The 22,677-nt window shown below is 31.6% G+C and overlaps 3 protein-coding genes across 3 annotated transcripts; 2 read left to right on the top strand and 1 right to left on the bottom strand.

The window, feature by feature from the left end:
- The first annotated feature begins 3,912 nt into the window (after positions 1–3,912).
- On the top strand, positions 3,913–8,332 carry LOC113852083 (WUSCHEL-related homeobox 9-like). The gene is made up of 4 exons (XM_027482338.1): positions 3,913–4,042; positions 4,341–5,195; positions 5,639–5,838; positions 8,201–8,332. The coding sequence occupies exons 1-4, from the start codon at positions 3,913–3,915 to the stop codon at positions 8,330–8,332; spliced, it is 1,317 nt and encodes a 438-aa protein (XP_027338139.1).
- Positions 8,333–16,541: 8,209 nt separating this feature from the next.
- On the top strand, positions 16,542–18,293 carry LOC113853218 (ras-related protein RABA1f-like). The gene is made up of 2 exons (XM_027483714.1): positions 16,542–16,762; positions 17,861–18,293. The coding sequence occupies exons 1-2, from the start codon at positions 16,542–16,544 to the stop codon at positions 18,291–18,293; spliced, it is 654 nt and encodes a 217-aa protein (XP_027339515.1).
- A 538-nt stretch (positions 18,294–18,831) lies between these two features.
- On the bottom strand, positions 18,832–20,428 carry LOC113852808. The gene is made up of 2 exons (XM_027483182.1): positions 20,054–20,428; positions 18,832–19,194 (listed from the first exon to the last, which is right to left on the bottom strand). The coding sequence occupies exon 1, from the start codon at positions 20,415–20,417 to the stop codon at positions 20,067–20,069; it is 351 nt and encodes a 116-aa protein (XP_027338983.1). The 5' UTR covers positions 20,418–20,428; the 3' UTR covers positions 18,832–19,194; positions 20,054–20,066.
- Between the last annotated feature and the right edge of the window lie 2,249 nt (positions 20,429–22,677).

Genomic DNA, 22,677 nt, shown 5'->3' with positions numbered 1-22,677 from the left:
TTAACGGGGTCTCATTTAAAATTTGAATTAGAATTAATAGATTTAAAAAATAGTCATTGAAAAAAGATTAAAAAACTTAAAGCGTGAGATATGTAATGTAAGATAAATTAAAGTAATTTATTTAGGAAAAACTTAATTTTTTCAATAAAATTGAGTAATTAATTATAAGATCATACACTATTCTGAATCGGAGTAAGGATACGTAATTGATTATTTAATTTAATAGATATCAAGGCATAGGTATGTAATTGATTTTTTATTTTTTATTTTTGTCAAAAGTAGTTATCAAGATACATGTAATATGTTTATATAAAAATTGTGAAAATAAGACAAATATTTTGAAATAAATAAAAAGTAATTTCTATAATTATTTGTTTTTTTTTTTACAATGTAGAATATATTTTCAAACTAAGTACTGTAATGATTTATTAAATTTGTTTTCGTTGGGAGAAAGAAATAATTGAAAGGGAAAAGGAAAGAGAGAAGCAGTGTATGATTTCATGGTTGTGCCAATTCTTTTGTTGACGTCTATAGGGTCTTAACCTACCTATGCATGCATCTTCCAAAGGCAGTGTGTGGTCATTCTGAAAGAATGACAGCTGAATCGCAACCTTAGTATCATTTATATTCATATTTTTCTTCCAGACAAAGACAAACACACTGATTAACTTATTCTCATGGTCAAAGCAGATGTCAAGTACTACATTCAATCTCTTGAAAAAGAGAAAAGTTAAAGTTTTTACGCTGTGAAACAATGCATGCACCTTCCTATTCAAAGCGACGCCACCTTACCATGTAGTTTATACATTCCAGTTCTTAAATCTATGTATATACTTGAAGGTAAAATTTAAAATTTAAATAAATTTCCATTGGTATTTTTTATTATTTTAATAAGATAAAATTATATTTTCATTTTTGAGTTAAAGATTTATTGATTTTGTATTCTAATATTTTATTGATTCGTTTTAGTCATATATTTAATTTCTATTTTTTATCATACATGTTAGCTTTTATAGTGTAGTGATGCTAAATCTTGACATAGTTTTGTCAAAAATTAAATTTTTTAAGTAATTATTAAAATTTATTGGGAAGTTTTTATAAACTTTAAATTGCTATAATTTGTGTGAAATCATTAAGTTAAAAAGTAGCAATCGATAATTTTCTTTTATCAAATCTTGATTTTTAGCATTTATTTTAGTTATTGAAATTAATAAAGAGGTTCTTTCAATTCAAATATTAAGCTATTACATTGGATAAAATAGCATTGGCCCATTTAAGATTTTAAATATATAAAAATAGTAATTTTTATTTAAAAAAAAAGTGTCTTTATTACACTTTGTTTTTTTTTAATTAATACTTTTTTAATAAAATTTTGACATTTTATAATTACAAACTTATAACCAAATGATTAAATTAGAAATATTTAATAATACTAATTCTACAATAATCTAAAATATATTAAGTGATTAAAAAGGTATTAAAATTATTTTATATGAGTGTAAATTATTTAAAATATTACAGATAAAAGTTTTAAAAATATAAAAAATCAGCTTCAAATAAACTAAAAGTTACTTAACTATCTTTTTATAAGTTGATTTTTAAAAGCTATAAACTTATTTATTCACTAAAATATTTTACTAGTTTGATAAAAAAGAAAAGAGACTCAAAATAAACTATAAAGTTATGTTACAAAAAACAATCTTAAGAGGTAATAACATTTTCTGTAATTAGTTAAAGACTCACCTTAGGCATTTACCTTTACCTTGCTGAAGATAGAATGGTATTGAAAAATCTGTAATCTTAACTAATAAATGTCCCTTGAAATAAGAACAAATAAACATAATTTTTTTTCTGTCATTGGCCGTATATCATCGAATTTTTCCCCCATTTTTTCTTTAAATAAAAATACGTCTTCAGTGATTGTTTCCAAGCATATATGTTAATACTAAAACCAGCATTTGTTTTGTAGGATTCGATATCTTATCATTTTAAACCAAACTTATATATGTAGCTTGGTCGACATTTCTTACGCGTAAGCAAGCTATGCATCATTTCCGATATCCTGTAACACAAGGTGGTGTGGCTTTATTCATAGTTGCTTCATCATGCATGTTAGCATGTAGTAAATTAAATGTGCTCATTTTTATTTTTTTCAGAATATTTTGCTAATTAGAATTAGAACAAATCAATATGAAATCTTGTCATTTTTTCTGATGTACATATTTCATCTGTCTAGAAGGTTTACCCTCCCCTCCTTGTTTTTGGTCCTGCAATCATTCCAGTGGATATTTATCTTCGCGGGTTGTCTTATTTATACAAACCAATTTCATGCATTACTTTTAAAGTTTTTTTATTTAGATAAAAAAAAACGGAAGGTGTATATAAAAATTTGTATTTATAAAAAAAACTAATGAAAATGATCAAGGTAGTACATGATGATGAATTATCTGTAGAATTCAGTACACTGTTTACTATCAGGACGTACATAAAAAAAAACCCTGGTAATTGGATAAAATAAGGGAATGCATACTGTTGCTAACACTATAATAACCATCAGAATGCACTGAACCACGGATATAATTTTTCGTATTGAGAGTCATAATTTTGAAGAAACAAAGGGAATCACAAAGGATAACTTCTGAACTAATTAATCTATATTTAAAAACCATTTCATTTGTTGTATAGTAATACTACTATTTCCATTCCATCTTCTCGGTTAGTGAACCAATCTATTTGATCACTTAAATAAGAATTATAGTACCAGATAATGCTTTTTTAATTTGTAGTTGTATATGGAGGAATTTAATTGAGGCAAAATACAAGTGTAAAACGGATAATAAATATGCTCCCTCGAGTCAATCCAAATCTCTTTCATCCTTTCTTTGCCCAAAATACATGCAATTACTAACCCACCACCGCTTTCCAATCAAACACAACATACAACACACCCCTTCTTGACTTTGAAACACCCCATCCCTCAACCCCTATTTATTTCTACAACAACCTCTTCCATTAGAATAATCCCACTCTTCACTCTCCCATTAATACACTGCTAGCAAACCCAAGTGAGGAAGAGAATCCCCCTCTCCTTGCTTTCTCCCATGGAAATGTGGTAAAAGAAAGAGACAAAGTGATCAGAACCCACCCCTCCTCTCTTCTCACTGATGAAAGCCCTAGCATTAAGAGCTTTTTCTCTGCCATCTCTGCAACAACAAGATTCCTAATTAAGTCCCCAGCATGTATTCCTTTCCATGTTCCATTTGCTTCTCATGCGGGGGTAATTTCCTTGTACTTTAAAGAACCTCCACACACACAAAAGCATTTTTTTCTTCCCACTATTAATGCAAAAGTTGTGTATGCAAAAGCTAGCTATATAGCAGGGGATGGGAGACATGGTACTCTCTCTTATCGTCATTCCCTTTTTATTTATTTCCCTTTCCTTTCTAGTTTATCTTTCTCACAGGCGATTCCTGTTGCCTTTCATCCACTTTTATATATTTTATTTAATAACAATTTTATCTTTCACTTTATTATGTTAAATTCTAATATATGTGCATAACTTTATACCCTCATTTTTTTGTACTAGAATTAAGGCAAGATGTTACATACATGACTGATGGCAAGACATTTTTCATTATTATTATTATTGCAATAGGATCGGTGAGATGCACAGTCACACGGGGGGTAGGTGGAGAGGCTATATAAGGAGGCATGTTATGTTGGTCCTGTGGGTTCAGTTGAGACCAAAAAGCAAGAGCAACAAAAAGGGCTGCTTCTAGATTGTTTTTCTCGCCCGGTTGGCCGTTTTTGATATCTAACTTTCAGTTCAGTAATTCCCCACCATCTCTTTTACACCATCGCCCATCATCATCATCATCATCGTCGTCGTCATCATCATCATTCATCATCATCATGGCTTCTTCTAATAGACACTGGCCAAGCATGTTCAAGTCTAAGCCCTGCAACCCTCATCACCAATGGCAGCATGACATCAACTCCTCTCTCATCTCAACCGGTTGCCATAGAAGCCCTTACACTTCAGGTTTGTCAAACTCAAAACACTTAAAAACCTCTCTTTCATCACTCACCATATCTATAACAGACCCTTAAAAAAACCCTTTCCAATTCTAAACCCAAAGGTCAATTAGTTAACCTATAATCATACTACTTTTACGCTATAATATTCACAATATTCACATATATAAGTAGTACTAGTATCCACCATCCAGCACTTCAGTTTCACTTTGCAAATTTATTCTTTGGTACATAAAATATGGGTAGTTATAATAAAGTTCTTGACTTTAATTTTTCTTTTTTCTTTTTGTTTATTAACTTCATAGGAGCTGGTTGTGAGGAGAGAAGTCCAGAGCCAAAGCCAAGGTGGAATCCAAAACCAGAGCAAATTCGCATATTGGAAGCTATATTCAACTCTGGAATGGTGAATCCTCCGAGGGATGAGATAAGGAAGATAAGGGCACAATTGCAAGAGTATGGCCAAGTGGGTGATGCTAATGTCTTCTATTGGTTCCAGAACCGCAAATCCAGGAGCAAGCACAAGCTTCGCCATCTCCAGAACTCAAAGAACCACAACCCTGAAACCCAACAAAACCCAGTTTCTATCCCCCAAATCACTGCACCTTCATCCTCATCTTCCTCCTCAGAGAAATCTCCCCCCAAAGAAATGATACCCACCAAGGTGTTTTCCATTGGATTCTCTAATGTCACCGATATGGTTCCCAATTCTCCCACCAACTCCGTTAACCAGACCTATTTTCAGACCCAAAATGAGACCACTCTCCTTTCACCAGCACCACCCCCTGCTACTTCTGCCGTAGCTGAGGCTTACTTCTTCCCAGTGCAACATCATGGGCATGGAGTGGTGCTACCTAGTGCCGTGACATCACAAGGGTTTTGCTTCTCGGAGCTGTCCAATGTTGTTCAAGCTCAATCACATGGTCAACATAATGTTGGTCCTTGCACTAGTCTTTTGCTTAGTGAGATCATAAGCCATGGTGCTGCTGCCTCAAAGAAAGATCTAGACCAAGACAAGTCTCTGAAAATTATGCACCAACCTTCTCAGCTTAATTTCTGTGTCTCTCACACAACAACAGCTCCTACTACTGCGACTGTTGTACCTCCCATTACTGCCACCACCACTACTGTTCCATCCCCCGTCATTGCTCATGTACTTCAAGGTAATTTAATCTATTTGGATTTGACTTCTTCCAAAGAAATAAAATAATGACCATTAGTTGAAAATTTTAAAATATCAGCTGTTGAGAGGTTTTGATTAATTTATAAGTATATGTAAAGCAAATTATGAAATTATTAAAATTTTAGTAGTTGATTTTGGAATAATCAACAAGTTATTATTTTGTTTGTGCATGGTGATATACAAGTGTTCTCCCTACTGTATCATTTTTTAACTATTTATTAAAAACATTATCGATGTTACATTCTAAATAGGACTATTTTGTTTGTCACTTTCAAAATGAAAAATGGTTATGAAAACAAAAGGCATAGAGTGTATTGACTATATGTGTGCATGGCTTTATTGGCTTGAATTAACATTAACTTATATTTGAGTTCTGGTAATGTGTTTGGACATGCGCATGAGAAACGATTTGGTGTATCTTAGGCGTTGGTGATCCAGCTGTTACGCCGAGATCAACGGTGTTCATAAACGATATGGCATTTGAGGTAGCGGTGGGACCTTTCAACGTGCGTGAGGCCTTCGGAGATGATGCTGTGCTCATCCATGCCACTGGTCAACCAGTTCTAACAAACCAATGGGGCATCACTCTTCAGTCACTTCAGCATGGTGCATGCTATTATTTGGTGCGCACGTAACACTTATTTTATGACAAGAACTTTTTTTCTGTTGTGATCAAAGCTTAAGATGATGGATTCTTTTAATATATAATTTTGCCATTTTGCAGATATAGGAAGTAGAAAGCTGAAGGATCGAGGGAATGGGGTTTTAGATATATATGGCGTTTTTTTTCTCTGCTTATTTCCATTACTCTTTCTCATTTTCTACAACTTTATTATCTATTTGCCTAGCTCTATGTGTGTATTATTACCATTACCATTAGGGTTATTAAAGAAGTATTCTCATTAGAATGACTTGTTCAAGTACGGATATCATCATGACTGTGTTGACCAAAATATGTAATTTTTCGCTTATATTAGTTTAAAGCAAAGTATCGTTATTAATTATATGATATGATAGAGTGATGGATGTGCTTTTATTCATTATTCCGTTATTCTCAATTAGTAAAAGGTTAATAGTAAATCGAAAATGTAGTTAAAACCATGTGTGAATTTGAACCGACTATATATATACACAGTGATTTAGAATCGGAAGTGCTATTGAGTATTGAGAAAACTGTATCGATCTCAGATGTTTTGCTTTTGGTCAGGTCGCGCGATTATTTAGAAGCTACTATTATTACTTCATGACGCTGCTTATTAAAGTGTCTCCTATGGCTTCTGCCCATGCTACATCTCACTGAAAATCAAATGTACTTGGGTTTGCTCCAGATTATTGCAATATCGATATGTTGAAATTTTGTAACGATAGATAATATATATATATATATATATATTTGTGCGTCTACGTGAGGCCCTCCCTTGTTTTTTTCTCCGTGTAATAAGGTGAAGGAAGATTTACTAAAAGAAAATCCTTATTTTAAAATGTTTTTGTTTGTATCCAACGATGTTTGTAATTATCTAACTCTATATTTATGACTTAGAATTTTAAGAAATTATCCCGAGAATAAAGATTATTCACAAATAATTTTTTAATGTGTAAAAGATTTTTGCTGAAAGTAAAAATATTTATTAGTTCAAAATCATGAAGAATGTTCGATGCATACTTTTTATAATAATTTAAAATATTTATTAAAATATATTTAAAACTTTTTAACATGTGTTTTTAAACACATTAAAAAGATTATTGTTTAAATAAGACAAATATCATTATTTTATTTATTATAGTATTACTCCCTCTAATTTTATTATTATATATCATAAATTTATAATATTGACAATTTATATATTAAATTATACAAGTATCGAGTGAGTATAGTATTAATTAAGATTACTGATGGCATTTTCGGATTTTGAATTAATAGTGAGACATTATTGGCGCTCATTCCGTTAACACATATTTTCTTTTATCCAAAAACGTGTGTATCATAAATTTGTGTTTTCATCTTTAAGTTGTGTGAACATTTTTGCTACTAATTCATAGTGCTTTTTATATTTTAAAAATTATTAATTAGTTTTAATTTTTATGAAAAAAAAAATTTCACGTCTCACTTTTTATTATAATTCAACTGTATTAGTTTTGTGACTTAAATCTGAATTATTTATGCTTTTGTATTTTGACACTAGTATTATTTGTATTTTGAAAATTTTAAGCCAAACGAGATGAATAATTGAATATAAAAAGTGTTCCATATTTCGTGGTAAAAAGTAGGTCCTAACCTCACTGTATGCCATTTAAAAGCGCATCTTATTTACACGAATCAGAAGGGTCTGACCCGAAACGGAATGGTACCAACGTTATCACACAAACTGCCAAATTCAACGTTGTCTTGTGGGGGCGAAGAAGGACAATGGCAAATGTGTACCCAACTCAGTCACTGTTCCTTTTATTGCTATAAATTGAAGAAGAGAGAATAGGAGAGTGGTTGTTGACGAGAGGTCACAGCTTCACAGGCACAGTCACAGAATTGGTTTACGTGTTCTTTGCTAACAACAGTGTTTGCTCTCATGTTTTGATGCCTCGATTTGACACAGCGATTTGGATATGTCAAGAAGAGCTATCTGCTCACACTGAAGCCAAATTCTTCACGCTCTCTTTCCTTCTCTCTTCCTCCAATCTTTATGCTATGTCACACCCAAAAATCCCTTTTCTTTTCCTCCATTCTTTCATGCTATGTCACACCCCAATGTCCATTTTCTTCTGCATGAACTATCACGTATGGTATATATGTGTCACATAAATATATATAATGATGATCACCAAGACTTGTTCTCCCTCCTTTGCAAACTCATGATGTGAATGGCATTTCTCTCTCTCTCTAAATTGTTTAGTAGTGATGGATGGAGAGGAAGCATGGTTGAGGAAATGAGGAGAAGCTTGTGTGTTGTGTGATGTGTATGTGTGTCTCAGACTTTTTTGTTGGCACAGAGAGTTTCTGACTTTGCGGTCACATGGATGGAGGTGATGTTTGGTTTGGAACGGACTATAATTCAGCATATTGGTGTTGTGGTGCCTTGCTTTGTGGCCACATCACCCACCAAGGACGAGGGTGTTAGGTAAAGGAACAGTGAATCACCTGCACTTTTTTTGGATTCTCAATTTCTGTCCATTGTCCTTAATCTTTTTTAATTTTTATTATGTCGCTTAAAAACATCCTTCTTATTGTTGAATCACTTTAAACACCTTATATGTTCTTTTAAATTTTGGTATGCTTGATTTACTTGTTTATCACGATAAGTTCTTATTTTCACTTACTATAAGTATTTATTAAAAATTTAATTCAAATTGAGATATTATAAAATAGCTGGTTACGTCACATATTTTAGTGTCTCGTGACATATTATAATACTATAAAATAAGTAACTATCGTTTTACTATTTATTTCCTTACTTTCTTTCTTTTTCTTTTATATTTTTATACTTGAGTGTACACACCAAAATAAAAGAGTATGAAATAATCTGAGTTTGTTTGTTTTAAAATTTAGAAAAATTATTTTTAAATTGTTAAACATAATAAAAATTGTATGTGTAATTATTTTTAAATGTATATTTAAATTAAAATGTGTATTTTTTATAAAACAATGAGAAAAAAATTCTTACTTCTAACCAAATGAAAATTTTATCATTAAATTGAATTTTAGTAAAAGTTGTTCTATGTACTAAACATCGATTCTACTTTGTGGTGATATTACATAAAATCTATACAATAAAAAAATAAATATTAATTAGTCTGTGATTTAAGGGTGTTAGTTAAAAATTTTGAATTATTATTTTATTAAAAAATTATCAATATACTATTATGGTTTTTAATGCACTCCTAACATAAGTTTCAATAATATTAGTTTATTATTATTTTTTTAATTAATACTGTTAGAGAAACCAAAGAAAAAAGAAGAAGAAGTCTAAAATATTAATTTCCTTAAATTGAATTCATCCCTTTTTAAGAGTACAGAAAGTTAATTAATAATAGAAAATAACAGAATAACTGTTATTACAGTTCAGCTAACAAACTAAATCTATTATTACATAATGATGATTTAACATCCCTTTTATTCCTGTCAAACTCAGTGTGGAGTATTTGTCAACAGTGAGTTTGTCTCGAAGATCTAAAAATATTGCTGGACTAGGAGACTTGGTTAAGAGATCTACAACTTGAAATCTTGCTGCAATATGTTTAACATGAATTTGACCCTGAGCCACTTTTTCCCTGACGAACCATAGATCTAACTCAAAGTGCTTTGTTTTAGTATACATAACAGGATTGGCTGAAAGAAGGACAACACCTTGATTATCACACCAAATTAAAGGAGGTTGTTTACTTTTGATATGAAGCTCAAAAAGAAGGTTTTGAATATATTGAATCTTAGTAACCAGACTTGCGAGGCTGCGAAATTCAGCTTCTGTGTTGGATCGAGAGACCACACGTTGTTTCTTTGTCATCCAAGAGACAATATTGGAACCCCAAATACACACAATTCCCAAAGGTGGATCGCATATCATCTTGATCACTCGCCCAATCAGAATCAAAGTAGGCTAGAATGTTTGTATCACTAGAGTGCTTGTAATGCAATCCATGATGAAGAGTGCCCTTGAGATATCGAAGAAGATGTTTTGTTGCTTTCCAATGAACTTTAAGAGGATGATGCATAAATTGACACAACTTGTTTACTATGTAAGCAATATATGATCTAGTGATTGTAAGATATTGAAGAGAGCCAACCACAGACCTATAAAGACTAGAATCATAACAACCTTCAATATTGTCATTGGTTAGTTTCAAAGATAGAGTCATTGGAGTTTTAATTGGCTTGGTCGTGGACATGTTGAGTTTAGAAAGAATATATGTTATATACTTTGTTTGAGAAAGATGTAAATCACCTACATTGTTTGAGTGAACTTCAATGCCTAGAAAATGATGAAGTTTGCCAAGATCTTTAAGAGGAAAAGAGTGATGAAGAGTCTGAATGAGGTTTTGAATTGCAAAGGATGAATTGTTAGTAATGATGATATCGTTGACATATATAAGAATGTATATGACAGTGGTGTTAGAGATGGAAATGAATAAAGAATAATCAGATCTAGCTTGAACAAAACCCAATTTGAGTAAAGTGACAATTAGTTTTTGAAACCAAGCTCTAGGGGCTTGCTTGAGGCCATAAATAGCTTTGCGCAATTTGCAAACAAGATCAGAGTTCCCTTGATGAAATCCCTATGGCTGCTGCATGTATATATCTTCTTGAAGATCTCCATTAAGAAAAGCATTATCCACATCTATTTGATGCATTGGCCATCCTTTTGAGACAAGGGCAAGAACCACATGAATGCTAACCTTATCTGTCAACTTTTCCACTATTACACCCAAAAAACCAAACTCTGCCTTACGTAAAGTTGCCAAAGTACGCTTAACCTCTGGATTTGAAATCACTGCTTATATACCCGGTATTGGCCATAATTTACAAGAGCATTCTGTAGTCTTAGTAAGAGGGGGAAGGGTAAAAGATTTACCCGGTGTGAGATATCACATTGTTCGAGGAACCCTAGATGCTGTCGGAGTAAAGGATCGTCAACAAGGGTGTTCTAGTGCGTTGTAGATTCTTATCCAAGACTTGTATCATTTGATAATGCCATGTGAATCGCTAGAAACATGTGAAGTGTATGGCTAACCCAATAACGAATGTTTCGTAAGGGAACTGGAGTAGGCTACCATGAGACAAAAGATCTTCTTTCTAAAGAAATTCGATTCGGAACTATGATATGTCCAAGGTCCAATATGAAAAGAATCTTAGAGGTTTTCCTTAACTTTGTCCATGTCAACAAACAATTCGAAAGGTTTGATGACTGAACTGAACGTATTTGTGTAATCTAGTCCTTGTTGTTGAGTGAAACCTCCTGCCACTAATCTAGGTTTATGCTTGAGAATAGAACCATCTGGTTTATACTTATTTTTGAAAATTCATTTGCAAGTTATTGCTTTTCTGCTTGGAGGTAAAGTAACAAGATCCCAGGTATGGTTATTCATTAGAGCCTTGTATTCGTCTTGCATAGCTTGTTTCCAGATAGTATTTCGAAGGGCCTGATCAATAGTGATTGGTTCAGATGTTGCCAAGAGCACTTTAGGCTTAAAAATGCCAGCTTTGGCTCTGGTGATCATAGGATGACAATTATAAGTAGAAGGGGTAGATTGAGCTTGAGTGGCAGATTGTGGAGGAGACATGAATGAACTGAATTAAGGAATAGGTTGGGCAGAAGCAGCATGGTGCATGGTTGTGGGTTGAGATTTAGGTTGAAGTTGAGTTGAGATGTTAGTAGTTGAGGAAGAGTTTGTGGGAATGATTGGTGTAATTGAATCAACAGAGTCAAGCATGATTTAGGCAGATTGAAATGGTGTTAGAGTTGATGCTTTAGATGGCATAATGGGTATTGTGGGTACAGCTAGAGCTAGAAACATTGGTGGTTGCCTACAAGGTGGTTAGTGCTGAAAACAAATGTACCAGAGAAAGTACCTTCATCAAAATTTACATTCTTAGATATAATAACTTTGCCATTTTTTGCAAAACATTTATACCCTTTATATTGCAAGTTATAGCCAATAAAAAAGCATTGAGAGGATCTGAAATCTATTTTATAATTATTGAAAGGCCTCAAATGAGGATAACAAGCACAACCAAATGGTTTTAGTAAAAGATAGTTAGGCAGCCTTTTAAAAAGAGTTTCATATGGAGATTTCATTTGAAGGGTAGGTGTTGGTAATCTATTTATGACATTAATGGTCATGCTAAAAGCATTAGCCCAAAACATATGAGATAGACCAGCTGAGGATAAGAGAGTTAGACCCACTTCTATGATGTGTCTATGCTTTCTTTCAGCTGACCCATTTTGTTGATGAGTGTAAGGGCAACTAATTCTATGAATTACGTCATTTCATTAAACATATTGGTAAGACATGTAAATTCTTTTCCCCTATCAGATTGAAACAGCTTGATATTTCTTCCAAATTGGTTTTCAACCATGGTTTTAAAATGTTTAAAATGATGTATAGTTTCAGATTTATTTTTCATAAAATAAACTCACGTGAATTTGGAATATGCATCAGTAAAATGAACATAATAGCGGAAACCTTCTCTAGAAATATAGTGTGAAGGTCTCCAAACATCACTATAAATGAGATCAAGAGGAGCATAATATATGGTAGTGGAATCAGGAAAAGATTGAGCATGAGATTTACCAAGATGTGCAAACAGAAGTGTCTTTATTACTACTAACACGTATAGAAATATTATAAGATTTCATAATAGCTTCTACCATTTTTCTAGAGGCATAAGCTAATATATGATGCCATGTATCATAAGATTTATCCACTCGTTGAACATTCAGAGCAGTAGAAGAAATAGAATCATGAGTAGTAAGATTCACATATGAAGCAGTTTGCAGAATTGAAACTTCATCAAAGACATACAATCCATTTTTAAGGGTCCTTTGCAAAAGAATTTCCTTCGAATCCTGAGATTTTACAAGAGAATGATTGGTATGAAATTCAACAAAAACCTTATTGTCTATGCAAAACTTAGATACACTAAGCAAATTTTTAGTGATTTGAGGTACATGCAATAAATCTTTCAAAGTAAATACTTTAAAGGACATGGGAATATGAAAGAAGGAAGTACTTGTATGATGAATACCTATTGGTTGACCATTACCCATATGAATCTTGTCTTGACCAGAAGTAGAAGTTCTGGAACCAAGATTGGTCAAATCAGGAGTGATTGGTAGCTCCTGAGTCTGGATACCACTAATCATTATAAGCCATGGTTTGAGAACCTATAAACATTGCTTGCATTTGTTGCTGTTGGTTGCTTGAGTTGGACGAGTCAGAAATATTATTGAAATTTGGTTCAGCGAATTACTGATCATACCTGTGCCAACAATGAAAAGTTATATGGCCAAATTTGCCATAAACTTGACATTGTTGTTTGTTACCTCTACTAAGTTGCTGATTTGACCTTCCACGGCCTCTTCCTCTTTGGTGAATTCTTCCAGTAGAACCATGTATGATAGACCCTCCTCTATAATTGTGAGATTATTTTCTGATTTGAGACTAACCTTGAGCCAAGTTTGCTTGAGGAGAGACACTGTAACTTCTTTTATGCCTTTCCAAGCGTTCTTCTTGAGCCATTAATATGGCTTCAATCTGTTTAACAGAGTACTCTTCTGTGCGTGTAAGAACAGAAGTAATGAGTGGGTCATATTCTTCGGGTAACCTATCGAAGATGGCATCAATGTGCTCAAATGTAAGAAGAGGTTACCCAATAGCAGCAAAAGTGTCCACAATTTTTTTGATTTCAAGAAGAAATTGATTTAAGGCTGTGATTTTTCTATGCGGTCTTAGTTGAATCTTGAGTTGTTTCACTCGAGCCTTGGTTTGGGAAGTAAAATAAGTTTCAAGATTGCTCCAAATCTGATAACACCATTCGTAGCCAACCATGCGGACCTTGAATTGAGGTTTCATACTTTCGAGTAACCATGATTTTAGAAGGTTATCTTGTTGATCAAAATTTTCATAATCTGGATTGATAACTTCTTCGTCTGTGTCTTCTTTACTCAGATATTGAGGCGGAACATGCTTGTCTCCAAGAATATGATTCTTTAAGCGATACCCACGGATGGTAGATTCAGCTTGTTGTCTCCAAGTGAGAAAATTGTTCTCACTGAGTTTTGATGAGATAGGAGCCAAAAAAGCTTGTGGAATGGATTGTTTGGAGGTTGTGGAAACCATGAGAAAACTAGGAAAAAAAAATTAATTGCTCATGATACCATGTTAGAGAAACCAAAGAAGAGGAAAGAAGAAGTCTACAATATTAATCTCATTGAATTGAATTCATCTATTTTTAATAATACAGAAAGTTATATATATATATATATATATAACTAAGAAACTAATAATAGAAAATAACAGAATAACTGTTATTACATTTTAACTAACAAACTAAACCTATTATTACATAACGATGATTTAACATCCCTTTTAAATACTATTAAAAAACTATAATTAATAAGACATAAAAAAATTATTCTTTAGCTTAAATAATTATCAATCAACACAGCCCCTCAAATTAGCATTATTACTAATTAAAATTAGCATTAGAAAATCACTTATTAACTCATGTATTGAAGTGAAAAATTAAAATGACTTATAATTAATTATTGAAGCTAAGGGTTAAATTGACAGCCCTTAACTGCAAGAACTCAAATGATATCGATGGATAATTACAAAATTAAATGTTCAGTTTTCATATAAAATTTAAGAATTATAATGATTGATTATGATTTTAGGAACTGATTTGGTATTTTATTCTTTTTCTCACGAGTAAATACTAAGTATGTCTGGTCGGTTGAAAATTCTTATGAAACCGAGAAGAATAAATTTCTTTCTCTAAAGTGACCTTGGAATTTACATATTCTGTGAGACTTTCACAGAAGTTTACAAATCAGGGAAAGTTAGTCTAAAAGACGAACTTTTTAAAACACGTTAAAAATATAAAATGAAATTATTAAAATTTTCCAAAATGAAAAATCATATGATGTCAATGATATTTCTCTACTGTAACTCTGAAAAATAAAATAAAAAAATGGATTTACTATGAATTCATATTGCATACTGTAAATACTATTATTTTCAATAATCACCAAATCTAGAAATTGCCATGGCCTTTTTTCTGCTCGATATGAGGCCCTTTTATGGGCCAATACAAATGAAAAAATGAGGGCCCATATTTGTCACCTGAAACATCAAATCCATCAATTGAGGCCCATACATTCTGCCTTCTTTTGTGGTAATTATTTGTCCCCGTATTAAGGCCTATAGTTCCACACATTTATTTTTTATTTATTTATACAATTACTTATCTATTAATTTATTTATTTACGAAAAACAGATTGGAAAAGATATAGTTATGAATAACCTCGTCATATGTCGAAGCAATTAAGGACTTAAAGGTTTTCAATAAAAATTTCAACTTTTATTTACATTTTTAAAGGTTTTCAACACCCGTCCAAATAATATATACTTGATGTTTATTCATTTTATGTCAAAGGTACAATTATTGGTAAATAATGGTTTTTAACATATCAGGATTGAAGTTTATAAACTATAGTTTGACCAGCAAAACAAAATATCCCAGCTGTAACATTACCCAACTGTCTGAAAAGTAAACTCAATTTATAATTCTTAAGCATTAAAGGTTACATAAAAAATAAAATTACGTTCATCATATCGTTTTGTTCAAGGCAATATTGAATTAAGAAACAAACTAGTTATACTTTTTAAAATTCAAACAACTCTTTTCAGTAATGGTTTCGAGTACTGATTTTTGAGATATTTTTTATTTAGTTAAAATAACAAATCCATCTTTATAAAAGCAACTTAACAAAATAAGAAACGAAATCGACGAACAAAGGGTTTTGAAAATATAGGTTTCATAATTAGTTTTATTACTCTAACTTATCGCTATCAACAATAGAATGAAACTCATAATTGGTTTTACTATTATTTGAGTTAATTTTCTCAAATGTTATTATAACATTTATTAGATCATTTGTTGATATTGTGAATTTAATGTGACTAGAAAGCAATTTGATATGAATTATTAGAAATGGCAAGTGTTGACGTAAATTATAAAAACATAATAAGCTTTCGTAAACCCATTTTTTAATAAATATTTGTTTGAATCGGCTAACTACACAACTATTTTGACTTGTTTGTTTAAATTTTTCTAAAAACCATAAATTACATTCTAATTTGAAAATATAATTAAAGTATATAAATTCAACTCTAATATGTTAATAATAAAATATGTTTAGCTTTTAGTTGTAGCAAAATTGAGTTATTTTAACGTCTTAGTTAATATCCGTTAAGAGTTTGATTGGCAAAATAAGTATTGAAATCAAGAAAAAGAGTGTTTAAAACAAATTATCTCTAAATAAAAGATTAATACAGAAATTGGAGTTAATTGTTTTGCACTTTGGTCACCACTGTCATCATTCCCCCAAAACAATTTGCCAACAAAGAAACCCAACATTTCCAGCATTGCTGTTTCAGTTACCCAGTTATTATTATTATTATTTGGCTTTTAACGTTGTTCTAAATCTGGATATCAAAACAAAGTACTTTTCTTTGATTATAAATAAAGATTACCCATTTATCAAAGTCAGAGTTTTTCCTTGATTTTCTGTCTAGCCAAACACCAAAGAGAAAAGTGAAGTGAATGTGGCAAATGGGGGCCTATAGAGCTGATGATGATTACGATTGTCTGTTCAAGGTGGTGTTGATTGGGGACTCTGGTGTGGGAAAATCCAACCTTCTGTCGAGGTTCACAAAGAATGAATTTAGCCTTGAATCAAAGTCCACCATTGGGGTTGAGTTTGCCACCAGAAGCATTAGCGTAGATGATAAGGTTGTCAAAGCTCAGATTTGGGACACTGCTGGCCAGGAAAGGTGAAGATTCATTTTCTTATGCTAGAGTTGGGTTATTCCATTTCGGTTGACATGTTAGTTATTGTCCTAGATGTGTTTTTGTGTTTTTTGAAGTGTATGAATATCCATGATTTTATTGTAATGGGTATGTGGCTGCTCTAGTTTTCCTTCACCCTTTACGCTGATAATTAGACGAGAAGATGAATTGGAAGCTTTTCTGAATTTCAAGTTTGTACTCATATGTTTGGAAAAGGGAATATGTAATTAGAAATTTGCCTTTTTTTACATATAAATTTGAATTTTATTTGCGGTTGCTTGTGTTACTGCATTATTATTGGATCCTCTTAACTTTTTAGTTCAAATTGACATTCAAACATAGCATTTATCATTTATGCATTGGGTTCTTGTTGAAATAAATATCACGCAATTAAAATTGATATGTAATAAGCATGTCAACCATATTATTAAAACCGTACTTGTAGCATCTTTGAAAAAGACGTTAGAGTTGCTGATTAAGATACAAGGAACATATACTAGGCAATATATGACATGAAGTCATCACTTGGCTAGTTTTGCTTGCCAAGGTTACCAATGTCTCAAGTTTGAAATAGTGAGATGTTGTAATTACCTTTAAACCATTTTGTTGGTATGATTTACTCTTATTTGCCCAGTGCTGAAGTTGACTTGTTATATCAAAAAGATTTGTGGAGACTTATGTGTTTTAAAAATTTGAATTCTGGTGTTGCTAAAATGTTGGCATGATTTATTAGGTTCTGAAAAATAGAAGAAGGTCAAGGCTGACTGGTGTTACTATTGTTATGATTACTCTTACCATTGTTATGCTTGGTTTAGCTGCGGTGTTTAATTTATAAGAAAAGATTGCGCCTTCAACACTGATCATTCAATGCATCATTTAGTTTGGTCAGGACTATAAAGTTAAATTTCATAAAACATGAATTTCCTCTAATGAAACTTGGCGGTGTTGTTGATTCATAATCTCAACTAGAATCATTTGAGTAACATCACCGAAATTTGGATTCCACATGAATAAAGATTTAAAATGCAATGTGTTATAGACTTTTCATGTAAGATATCTGAATTTGCTTTTCCTTTACTAAGGTACCGAGCAATCACCAGTGCATATTATCGCGGAGCTGTTGGTGCATTGCTAGTCTATGATGTTACCCGTCATGTTACATTTGAAAATGTGGAGAGATGGTTGAAGGAGCTGAGAGATCATACAGATGCCAACATTGTGGTGATGCTTGTTGGGAACAAAGCAGACTTGCGTCATTTACGAGCGGTTTCCACTGAAGATGCGACAACCTTTGCCGAACGAGAGAAAACATTTTTCATGGAAACATCTGCCCTCGAGGCCATGAACGTTGAAAATGCCTTCGCAGAAGTGCTGACACAGATCTATCATGCTGTGAGCAAGAAGGCCCTTAACATTGGTGTTGATCCAGCAGCATTGCCAAAAGGACAGACAATAAATGTTGGGTCTCGTGACGATGTATCATCTGTTAAGAAAGCTGGATGTTGTTCTGCTTGAGCATGCAGTTAAAATTTCTGTATTTTTACCTTAAATCTTTACCCTGTTCATATCCATGTGGATAGCCTTTTACAGCATGAAATGATTGTTTAGAGAGCATCACACCTTAAACTTACTGATTGAATCTGTAGATAAATAAATATGTTGTTCAATGTCAGCCAAATGTTCAGGAAACATGTGCTTTATTTTGCTTGATTCTTATTTTCTTCTTGTTTCATGAAGGTATTCATCTATCTAATTTTAGATTTGTTGAGAACTTTTAGTTTTTGTTACATTTCTAGCTTAAAACGAAATGTTCTTGAGAATAACGAAGAAAACAGAGAAAGACGTTTTTCTTAAGAAAAACAAAATCTTTCTCGTAGTCTGCAAAATTGTTATTTAAAAATCAGGTTTGTTTCAACTCAATTGGTTTGGTTAAGTTGTGGGATAAATTGTGGGTGTACTTTTGATTTCTCGCGATACAATGTGTCCTTTTCTGTTCCCTTATCTCCCCTCCCCTCCCTGCTTAATTTCAATAATTAGTTTTAATGATCCAGATTAAGTTAAAAAAATTCAGGAACCGATGAATGTCAATTTGGGTTCAAGTTTGAATATCAGAAGATAACAAACTAAAATGCACCATAATCGGTACCATAAATGGCAAATTGGGATGAAGCATTAGAATATGTACAATCTTTTTTCCTTAGATCCACATGAAAAACATTTGAATATGCAGTCTTATTCCTTTTCCTTACATCCTTATCGAAACAGTGATATAAATTAATTTAAAAGAAAGCAATATAACAATTGCGATAGACTCGAATATAATAACATTAAAATTCCATAGACCATCATAATCAAGGTGTCAGGGCGCTGGCAACCAAAAGCAGTTCTTGTGTGGCTTGATTCCAGTGAATGGTGCCTGCAGTTTCGGTGTTTTCATGAACCCAAAATAAAGGATGTAACATGGCCCAGATATTGACAACTTTGTTTAGTGCAAATGCAAAGATAAGTTATTCTAACAAACATGACGGCAATAAGGTGAGGAGAAAAACCAATTCTTCCCGGCAATACTAATTTATCAATTTTAATTTTTTAACTATATATGATGAAGAAATTTTGGACTTAGAATAACTTTTGTACCATCAGATGAGCAAAGCACCAAGTCTCAAAGTACATCCAACACAAAAAGTAGAGGAAGTCTCAAATGGACATAGGATACAACATGCTCACTTCATTAATGCACCAAAAGAACGTTTCTGCAGTTAATTAGTTTGGCAAAATAACCATCCAAGGCTACACTGGGTTGGAGTGAAATGGATAGAAGGAAAGTGTTGTATACACAATCATATTTCATCAGCCCATTTTAATTCCAAATGAGCATAGCGTAAGTATGCAACCTTCCAGAACCATAGGTCACTCTTCATGGGACATGTTTACAATAGTATCACACTCATGGAAACTAAAGTTACAATTGTTCATCAATATGTACGGTGTTCATAACTGAAAGCTTCCTTGCATAACTGAATTGTAACCTCAGTTACCATGGCAACAATAACAGACTACAAGCAACACTAACATAAACAAGAAGATGTTTCCTAGTGATCAATTCAACCAAACCAAAAAGCCATAAAATTGAAGGATGGAAACAAATAAAAAAGATAAACTTTAATAATTATCTGACCGCCCCCCCCCCCCACCACCCCAAACATAATTCAGATTCTATCTACAATTTGCAATCACCATAATTGAGGAAAATTCATGAAAGTGGAGGAACTCACAGGAAGTGGTGAATTAGGGTCGAGATTTGTCGTTGTCACGCTCAGAGGGGGGAGGGTTGTTGGAGTGAAAAGAGGGTATGGGGTTTTCTCCTTTGATGATCCAACCGAGGGCAAAGAAGGCAGTGCCAGCAAGAATGGCAGTGCCCCAAGCGTGAGAGTACCATTTACTGTATTGCCTAATCGCAAATCTCCATTGATCTCTCAGAGTTGCCGCATCCGGAATCTCTTTTTCTGGGGGGTTTATATGCATCTTTTGCCCTGAAAATTTTTTTGACCCATTATCACTCGGACTCGGAACCCCAGTAGAAGAAGAAGAAGAAGACGATGATGAAGGGTACTGGGTTTTGGGCTTTGTCTCAGTCATGACGGTGGTGGTGGAAGCTGCTGTTGCTCATCCTTTGCTTTGCTTTGCTTTCATTTCATATATATGGATATATTTTCTTTTATATTTATTTAAATTAAATTTTAAATATACAAAATTTATAATTAAAAATCCTAAAAATTATTAGATTTTAAAAAATAAATTATTATTATGATTTTATAATATTTTAAACACTACTTATATAAATTTAATGGTGAATTATCAAAATGATTATAATAGATTTTAAAATTTTAAATATTTAAAATTTAATTTTTACTAACTTTTATCGATAAAATATTATAATCTTATCTTTATTTTTAAAGATGTTTAAAATTTTATTTTATATCCCTAATATAAAGTTCAACGATAAATTGAGTGACTGCAATTAAAATTTACTTAATAAAAATTTAAAAAAAAATGTAAAAGATCTAATAAAATTATATAATCTTCTTTTGAAATATTATTGTAGAAGCTTTATTTAATTTAATTTTTTATTTTAATTTTTTTTAATTTTTTTCTTAATAGTATGCAAACTTGTTTCTCACATCTATTCTAAACTCTAAACCTATTTAACTATTTTTTTTTTGTATTGTTTTACTTTCAAATGTAAGAGTTTCTTCTTTGAAAATATCATATACTCATTCTAATTATTTTAAAGTTTATTATTTTGGTTTGATCAGAATATAGGTAATGATTAAAGATATTTTATTGAATTAGAGAAAACATAGAGAATTCATTTTGCTATAATTTTTGTTTAAATCAGTGTTATCTGCTTAAGTTAAATTTAGACAAAAATAAATCTAAATTTTTTGTCAAATTTGCTTAAGCTAACGCACATTTGTTTAAGCGAATTAAAGAGAGAGATGAATATAAATTTTTTGTCAAAAACTAGCTTAAACCACAATCTATGCGCTTAAGCGAATAAAAACATATATGAATCTAAAAATATATTCGCTTAAGCTAATATTCATTGATTAAGCCATTATTATGTTGTATTTCATGGCTTAAGTAGATTATGTTTTGCTTAAGCGAATTACTTTCTGTGAATTTTTTTTTTTTATAACTTTTGTTTAAGCGAAAAAAAACTCAATATAAACGAATGTTGTAGAATTTGTGCAATTCAAAATGATTATTATACAGAGAGAACATGCAAAAGATCTAAAATGACATTGAATAATGTATTAATACAAAATCTCATCGAGACAGTAAGAGTGGATATAAAAATTTTAATTTTAAAAATCATTAACTTTATAAATAGGGTTTGTGGAGAACTTTAAAGATCTAACATAACATTTAACATTTTATTGATTCAATTTTTTTTTTAATTATGTATTCAAATTGTATTTAAATGCGTATCTGAATGCATATTTTCTTAAAATAAGTTAGAGGATCCAAGATACATAAAGATAAAGAAGGAAAAACACAACGTAGAGAGTCTTAAAAACAAAAAATAATAATAGGTTTTGAAGCTACAAAATAAAAAATTTTGAAGGTCGAAAGAGAAATTTTAAAAAAATTTATGAAGGATTAAATGATAAATATATATAAACTTGTATTATTAAGTTATAAGTAAAAGATATAAATCGTTTATAAAATTTAAAATATATTCAATAATCATTCACTCGTTAGTTACTTACCTTGGTAACTTAAGCTAGTCTCCACCTAAATTTAAGCATATCCATCTCTAAATACACTAATATTAAAAAGTTACTTTTTATTAATATTAATATGAATTTGTGTTTAAATTTATGTTTAAATAAACATAAATATATGGTTATTTTAACGTTATTAGTTATATTTTTGTTTGAAATTCGTGTTTATAAATTTTTAACGTGCTTTAGGTATGTTTAATTTGAATCCACTTTCTTAATTTTCTTTAAATAAAATAATAATAAACACTGCCAATTTTTTTCCTTGAGTGAGTCTACCTAACCAGCTTAAGATTAGTTGCAACCCAAGATAGAAACAAGTGCAAAGAAAGAATTACTGGATGTTATGCTAATGCCATCACTCATTTGATTGAAGCTCAGGGATTCTTATATGGAGTTTCACATAAATCTGTTGATGATACGACTGTTGGAACCGTTCAAAAAAAAAAAACTGCAGATCCGATTTTTATGCTATTTGAAATAAAAGTCAAATAAGTTTATTTCTGCCTTTTCTTCTAGAAATAATTTCTATTCTCCAATTTCATTTTAAATTTATTTTATAAATAGTTGCTCTGCGTACGAATAAAATACGATTTCCCGAAGTTACATTTCTC

Source organism: Abrus precatorius, unplaced genomic scaffold, assembly GCF_003935025.1.
Source record: "Abrus precatorius isolate BTA unplaced genomic scaffold, Abrus_2018 Scaffold10, whole genome shotgun sequence".
NCBI lineage: Eukaryota > Viridiplantae > Streptophyta > Magnoliopsida > Fabales > Fabaceae > Abrus > Abrus precatorius.
The sequence above is the reverse complement of the archived record's forward strand: the minus strand, read 5'-3'. Positions and strand labels throughout refer to the sequence as shown.

Bases quoted from the DNA above. Each gene is read 5' to 3' on its own strand.
- LOC113852808 (XM_027483182.1), bottom strand. From the start codon at position 20,417: ATGACTGAGACAAAGCCCAAAACCCAGTACCCTTCATCATCGTCTTCT.
- LOC113853218 (XM_027483714.1), top strand. From the start codon at position 16,542: ATGGGGGCCTATAGAGCTGATGATGATTACGATTGTCTGTTCAAGGTG. The intron at 16,763-17,860 runs GTGAAGATTCAT...TCCTTTACTAAG, and splicing joins GACACTGCTGGCCAGGAAAG to GTACCGAGCAATCACCAGTG.
- LOC113852083 (XM_027482338.1), top strand. From the start codon at position 3,913: ATGGCTTCTTCTAATAGACACTGGCCAAGCATGTTCAAGTCTAAGCCC. The intron at 4,043-4,340 runs GTTTGTCAAACT...TTAACTTCATAG, and splicing joins TAGAAGCCCTTACACTTCAG to GAGCTGGTTGTGAGGAGAGA. The intron at 5,839-8,200 runs GTGCGCACGTAA...TTGTTGGCACAG, and splicing joins ATGGTGCATGCTATTATTTG to AGAGTTTCTGACTTTGCGGT.